Source organism: Corylus avellana, chromosome 2 (genome assembly GCF_965113065.1).
Source record: "Corylus avellana chromosome 2, dhCorAvel1.hap1.2, whole genome shotgun sequence".
In the NCBI taxonomy this organism is placed as follows: Eukaryota; Viridiplantae; Streptophyta; class Magnoliopsida; order Fagales; family Betulaceae; genus Corylus; species Corylus avellana.
Genome location: NC_142491.1, coordinates 46,722,779 through 46,730,297, shown reverse-complemented (window position 1 = coordinate 46,730,297; position 7,519 = coordinate 46,722,779). Strand labels below are relative to the sequence as shown.

Here is a 7,519-nt window from a genome sequence, read left to right as displayed (position 1 = left end):
CAAAAACTCTTTTTAGCTCCCAACCTCTGAAACCCTAAAAAATCAACAAAAAAAAAAAGAAGCTCTAGCTCCGCGAATTCTTCAGGTGCTTCAATTTATTTTTCATTTCCTCTCCAATTCGCTCTAATTTTCGCAATCGTATGTGATTGTGTGTTTACTTATATACACGCGGAAACCCTTACCTTTTCGCTCCTCTATTTGATTTTGATTTTTCTGCTAATCTATCTCTCCCTCTCTATATATACGAGTGTCTGCGTTAGAGAAATCAGGGAAATCATAATTTGACGTATTAAAGAGCATATTTGAACGTTAGGATAAAATTGATATAGTGAATCGCTTGTATGTCGTTAGAAGTATACTTTTTAGGTGAAATATATATATATATCTTGTGCGTTCTTTTGTTTTGCTTGCTTTTGAAATTGGGATATGTATTGCTCAGCCAAATTGATTTTTTAGGACACAAATTTGGTTTTAAATGTCTCTTATCTTAATCATAGGTGATGCATGGTTAAAATATTATTGGCGTTCTTTATGTATTTCGAATTAGGTTATTGAGAAATTCTGCCTTTCTGTGTTCTGTTTGACTTGGGTAGGTAATTCCTTTGGTTGGTACACATGGTTAGTTTTCAATTTGTTGTTGTCACATCTGTTTTTGCTTGCTCTGGCTTGTGTTTAGGTCTTTTGCTTCCACATTGGAAAATGTAATTTGTGCTTCTGAAAAAGTAAATTGAAAAAGGCATTCTGGAAACTCATTGTACAATTTTTCTGACCATAAAGGGTCCGATACAGAAACAAACAGGTCTGATACAACAACGTGTTTCGCATCCAGAATGCATTTTTAGTATCATAAATTTGGGTTCACAATTTATTGTTCTATTTCTGTTAGACAAGAATTGGGACAACAAGTGCGGGAAACAACTTCACAGAATTAGAGAAGAAACCCATCCAACTGTATATTTAGGTTCTGTTATATGTAGTATGTATACTGCTATAATACACGAGGCATGCATGCCAGGAAAGGGAAATCATATTAATATTGGAAAGTGAAATCATATTAATATTGGAAAGTGAAATCATATTAATATTGTAAAGGAGAAGTCAATTTTATTAAAGTACATACTTCTATGTCAGAGAACCTGATTATGAAATGGGTTTGTTTATAGCGATCCTTAGGCCTACACGTTTTCTTGGTGTTCTTTTATAGGGTGGGGTTACTGTTCGAATGGCATCTGTATCCAGTCAGCCACAGTTTCGTTACACCCAACCTCCATCCAAGGTGCTTCATTTGCGTAACTTGCCATGGGAGTGCACAGAGGAGGAACTGATTGAACTTGGGAAACCATTTGGTAAAGTTGTGAATACAAAGTGCAATGTTGGAGCAAACCGAAATCAGGCTTTTATTGAATTTGTGAGTATAATTTTATGGTAGTTTAACTTTTGAATTTTTAGGTTTTTGTCCTGCTATTTATGTCATGTGATGAATTGTTACTTTTCCATATCTTAATTTCTTCAGGCTGATTTAAATCAAGCTATTGCTATGATATCATATTATGCCTCATCCTCAGAGCCTGCTCAAGTGCGCGGAAAAACCGTCTACCTACAGTACTCAAATAGGCAAGAAATAGTGAACAACAAAACTACTGCAGATGTTGCTGGAAATGTACTGCTGGTAACAATAGAGGGTGCCGATGCACGCCTTGTCAGCATTGATGTTTTACACTTGGTAAGCAAATTGCATGCTTTCCTTTACAGTTGAAGAGGTAAACTTGCTACTATAAGGATGTATCCACTGAATTATGTTGTAATTAGGTTGCGGTTTGTCACGTTTTGGAAAGCTTTTGTTTGACGTATATGTAAATGGATCAGCAGGCCCATTTCAAGGCAATATCTTCGATGGCAGCTTAATGCATCGGGAGAAAGAGCGCATGTGTGTTTGTCTCCTTTCTCCTTTCCTTAACACTGGCTCTTTCTTCCCTACTCTTCCTCCTCAACTTCCTATACCTACCATTCTAATAGTACAGGCTTTTATCATTTTCTTTTCTCTTGTACATCCCTCTTCCTCTATTTTCTGCATGCCGTGATTTTTTGCTAGTAGCATAGCTACATCTAGTATAGTTCTTATGGAATTTTGTATTAGTCGACTATTTGATCTATGTAATTATATTAAAATCTCAGTTGTAATTTTTTTTTTTTTGATAATTGAGGTATTGGCATCGAAGTGAATGCAAGCTTGATGAGGTTGATCTTCATTCCCTTTGTGGATATAAATGTCATGGACAGACATTATCTTTCTATCCTTCTAAGTAATTAACTAATGATAGCTTTAGACACTAGTTCATAGCTGAAGTTGTTAATTTTACAAAACCTTGATACCAATCGACATGCCCAACAGCAGTATATTTTTAGCATTTTTCCATGGTGAATACTAAAAGGATTATCAGAAATTCTTTGTTGGTCCTTTGTTTCTTTTATTCTTCTTAAGTTTGTGGTTTTTATTTGAGGGAGTTATTTATTTTATATAAACATAGTATTAGATGAAGTTTTAACCTGCACATTTCTCGTAGCATATTTTTGACGATAATGTGAATGCTGAGTGCTGTATTTTTTAAATATTCTTTCTTTTCTTAGCAAATATTTATTATTATTACTATAATTTTATACACATGAAATGATGGTTTCTATGTCTAGTGGCTTGTGTAATTGATAAAATCTCAGTGGTCTTTGTTTGAACTTATAGATGCTTCTGGTTTTCTGCAATTAATTCTGGGAAGGGATCCTAGATTGTTATTGGGTCTTGAGTTCATAGGACCTTTTTTTTTTTGTATATTTTTCTGAAAGTTATTTAGTGATGCAGGTTTTTTCAGCTTTTGGATTTGTGCATAAGATTACAACCTTTGAGAAGACAGCCGGATTCCAGGTCTCTTATCCTTTTCTTTTTTTGGTCCTTTTCCCCTTATTCTTCCAGCATTTGAGTAGAAGCTCATTTTGTATATGATCCTTTTTTCAGGCGCTGGTACAATTTTCAGATACAGAGACAGCCTCTTCTGCGAAGAATGCCCTTGATGGAAGAAGCATTCCTAGGTGACAGTTGTATTAATTGTTTGACATGCTATTTAGTCCAACTTCTATGGACCGCATGCTTGTTACGCGGTACACATGCATTCAGACTGGTCACCATTGGACCGTTAGACAACATTTGTGGCATAAGCGATCTGTCAGACTCCAGATTGACTTAAAGTTTTTGTTGCCCCACTTGTATCTATAACATTTTCCATTGAACATGTGGAAAATATTGGCTTGCTATATTTTTCCAACAGGACCATTCTTTATGTTGAAAATGTGCTATGTCGGATCTTTGAATGGTAGATCCTCGCACATTCATGTGCTCCATTGACAGAGCTATGCGCTTTAAATACCTTATCAGTTATCAACTGTGCCTGCATTAGGATTTACTGACATCTTTTGTCCTTGGTTTCAGGTATCTTCTTCCTGAGCATGTGGGACCATGTGCTCTTAGGATCACATATTCTGCACACACAGATTTGAGCGTGAAATTCCAGAGCCACCGTAGCAGGTATTCCTGTTTCCTTTTACAAGCATTAACAGTCTGAGTCTTTTTACTCCTAATTGTTTTGCGTGTAAGATGCATATTTCCCTTTTCGGTTGTACATGTATTGTGTATGCAGTTCTTCCTAGTTTGTTACCTCTTTTCCATCGTTCATCCTTATCCTTTGCCGCAACCCTTTTATCACCATTTTGCTCACATTATTATAACTACATTTCAGGGACTACACTAATCCTTACCTTCCTGTTGCTCCATCAGCCATTGACGGAAGCGGTCAGGTAAGGCTTTGGGAATTGACACCTCCTTCGTTATATAGACTTCTACTAGGTGGCACTCAGACAATTCTATAGGCATATTTAGTGATGGGCAAAGGTGTTGAACAGAGTACTGATTCTTGATTTTCACATAAGAGTCTTCCTATGTCAAATATTACTATTATTCAATGTTAATTCCTTTAGATGTTTTGAAAGAGTTCTCATGCACAATAGCATAGCACGGCCACTGCCAAACTTGGTCATGCATGTGATTCATGACTTGCAATTTTTATTACTTAGAGATACTTAAAATCTATGAAATTTTACGTGGTTTGATTAAATGGAAGTGTTTTGTCATCATTGCAGTTAACGGTGGGATTGGATGGGAAAAAACTAGAAGCAGAGAGCAATGTTCTTCTTGCATCTATTGAAAACATGCAGTATGCTGTCACCTTGGACGTTTTACACATGGTACTTATGATCACATTCCAAGATTAAAGTCTTGGTTGACTCTTCTGTTCTTTATTATTATTTTTTTCTTTATATTCAAGTCATACACTTTTCTTTTGTGTTAAATCATTCTCTCTCTCTCTCTCTCTCATTAAGTCATACTCAATTATGATATTTTTCATTTTTGTTTTCATGGCTAGGTGTTTTCTGCTTTTGGGCCTGTCCAAAAGATTGCCATGTTTGATAAGAATGGGGGTGTACAAGCTTTGATTCAATACCCTGGTAATCTTTAAACCTGATTGTTCATTTTTTATCACAATATCGTAATTACCAAACAGGAGCAGGAAAAAAGAAAACAAGAGAAAATGTCCACCTATCTTTAGCCCAAGTGCTAGGCTGCTAGCCTGGGCACTAATGTAATTGCTGAAGCTAAATGCCATTAAAATATATTATCATGGTTTTCTGTTGCCTGGTCACATGAAACCAACTGCTAATTGTCTACTCAAGTTGCAACTGAACAGGTAGTTGTTGTGTGTGTTAGACATGCTCGTATTATTTGGGTTACCGTATCACTCTTATGATATGTAAGCATTAGTGCTATTTGGGTTTTCCTCCACATCTAGTCAGAAATTATTGCAGCCTGTTTTATATAATAACAGTTGGGAAGTATAATTGGGGCCTATGGTGGTTGCAGATGTTCAGACTGCTGTTGTTGCTAAGGAAGCTCTGGAAGGACACTGCATCTATGATGGAGGGTTTTGCAAGCTTCACATCTCTTATTCACGCCATACTGATCTCAGCATTAAGGTAATCAAACTATATCCTTTGAAAAGAAGTTTGTCTTATGTGGAGTATGATGGTCATTTTCATTAATCACTATAAAGTGGTAAATTGTGGATACAACTTCTGATTAGCCAACCCTTTATCAAATGTGCAAAGTAACGCATTGATTGTACCCTTTGGCTTTTTTACAGAAAGAAAGCCACTTGTTGGTGAGAAGGTAGGGAAACGTGATTTGTGATTAGATGAATTTATGTGCTGATAATATTGATAACCGTTTGTTGTTGTATCCTTTTTCCTTATTTGTTTTGTGTGCAAAATCAGTGTTCTTGTTCCTGGTTTCATTATGGGATGCATTTTAGGAAACAGAGGTCCACAGATGTTTGATTTTTTCGTTTATTTTATTCAAAGAAGTTGGTTTTGATGTTATCTTGCAACTTAACGCGCACTTCAACAAAATGTTAGTCATCTTAGGTTTTTATTAATGCCTGAAATGTAGATCAGTAAGTAGAGTTTCTTCTGCTTACCTTCTCCCATTCCCTGCCTTAGATATGGCTTCCTGTAATAGATGACACTTAAAGGGTGCTATTGGTTCAACAGAAACGTAGTTCTAGGAAAACATCCTTTGAAACTTCCAGTGTTTGTTTTTTATTTTTATTTTTCGTAGCTACCTATATTTGCTGTTTTAACACAAATTAAAACAGGTACGTTGATCTGTGATTGATGGGCATTCAGCAGACCTTATCCTTATCTTTTGGCTTTTTTCTTCTCTTTTCTTTTGAGGGGTGGAGTTTGGGTGAAGGGGGAGTGACTTCTGAGTTGCCTGTGGATTGAAATAGTATATTTTGTTGTATAGTATCGCTGCAAGTGTGCTGCATGTATTTTGGCCTTTTGCTTATATATGAAAAAGGGGTGGGGTGGGATAGAGGTTTGTAGTAGGTCTCTAGTCTTTGATTTACGAAGCATGCGTACAGAATTAAACTTGAAAAGGTGATTCTTACATTTGGAGCTTGGCGTGTTGATTACAGGTGAACAATGATCGGAGCAGAGACTATACAATCCCTAACACTCCCATGGTGAACTCCCAACCCTCGATTCTGGGGCAACAGCCGGTTTCAGCGATGGGTCCCACTGTTCAGTATAATGGGGCTCCTTATACTCCGACTCAAGAGCAGCAGCAGCCTGGGATGCCCCAGACTTCAGCTGGGTGGGGCCCAGGAGTTCCCCCAATGCCTCAGTCCATGCCAATGCAGATGCATAGTAATCCATACATGCCACCTGGGACAATGCCGCCTCAAGGAATGATGCAGTCGCCAATCCAGAGTGGCTTACCACAGTCATCAATGTTGCCCCCATATGGATCTGGTCACATGCAATAGCCATAGATGGAGGCAGATGAAGGCGTGAGGGGACGGTTGCCCCCCCCCCCCCCCCCCCCCCCCCCTCCATTGCGCTTCTTGGAAGGATCTGCCTTTAATTGCTTCATCTTTTGGTTTTTGGTTTGCTTTAATTACCCCTTTCTTTGGTTGTAATTCCTCTCAAACCAAGTCAAGGCTTGAAAATACACGCCAAAGCCAGTTAAGTTTCTTTTTGTGTTTAAACTAATTTCCTCAGTAATGTTTTAGCCACTTTTGGTTCTCATTTTTCATCATTAACAATTAGTGTTCAATATGAGTAATATGCTATTTTACTCCTTATTGTGGGGGATCAGCTACAATACGTGCTCCTCCCGGCACTGGAACACCATCACTCTCCAAATTTGGTGGCAATTATGTTTCTTCTGGCCATTTATTAATATTGCTACCTTATAGGATCAGATGAATCATGCCTGTAGCAACTTGCGTTTTTTCATGTGGGCATGTTTATTTGAGAGAAGCATATTCTTCTGCTTTTTCTTCTTGTTTTCCGTTAGCCCATTCATATGACTTTTTTTTTTTTTAACAAAAAAAACATAGCTTGGTATGAGGCTTTCTTACTTAGGTGCGACGAATCAAGCGAGGTGATCTGGATAATTATCAGATTCAAATTTTACTCGAGAACCAAAATTTTCAAGCTTGTAAATTATTTAATACTAGGCAAGTGATCATATGCCTGCCTCTCTCTCTCTCTCTCTCTCTCTCTCTTAGCCTCAAGAAAAGGTGTTTAACTCAACGATTGTAGAAGTGGAGTACTCCCATTGGGTTTGGTGAGGGGAGGATATGAGTTGGAGGCTCCATGTTGAGAGGGCTAGATTCATGCACATTAATCTGATAATTGGGTTCTTATTACTATTTCCTTGGTAGGGTTGAGGTTAAGGGTGCGTTTGGATGCTACTAACTTCACGTTCGAGTTAGTATCATTTGCCCAAAAATAATACCAAGTATCTCCCACTTAATGAGAGAGACAAAAAAAAAAAAAAAGAAGTTAATTATTGTCTCCCACAAGTTATTATTAAGCCTTTCTTTGAGCCTTACACAAACAAGTACCCAGA

General features: G+C 37.4%; 1 protein-coding gene across 1 annotated transcript; it reads left to right on the top strand.

The window, feature by feature from the left end:
* On the top strand, nt 1-6,484 carry PTB2 (polypyrimidine tract-binding protein 2). The gene is made up of 11 exons (XM_059592170.2): nt 1-85; nt 1,205-1,408; nt 1,514-1,723; nt 2,855-2,917; nt 3,008-3,081; nt 3,479-3,574; nt 3,786-3,843; nt 4,186-4,290; nt 4,470-4,551; nt 4,964-5,076; nt 6,078-6,484. Exons 2-11 carry the CDS (start codon nt 1,223-1,225, stop codon nt 6,426-6,428), a joined length of 1,338 nt encoding a protein of 445 aa, XP_059448153.2. The 5' UTR covers nt 1-85; nt 1,205-1,222; the 3' UTR covers nt 6,429-6,484.
* The last annotated feature ends 1,035 nt before the right edge of the window (nt 6,485-7,519 follow it).

Coding starts and splice junctions, on each gene's coding strand:
- PTB2 (XM_059592170.2), top strand. CDS start 1,223: ATGGCATCTGTATCCAGTCAGCCACAGTTTCGTTACACCCAACCTCCA. Junction 4,291..4,469: donor CCTTGGACGTTTTACACATG/GTACTTATGATC, acceptor TTTCATGGCTAG/GTGTTTTCTGCTTTTGGGCC. Junction 5,077..6,077: donor ATACTGATCTCAGCATTAAG/GTAATCAAACTA, acceptor TGTTGATTACAG/GTGAACAATGATCGGAGCAG.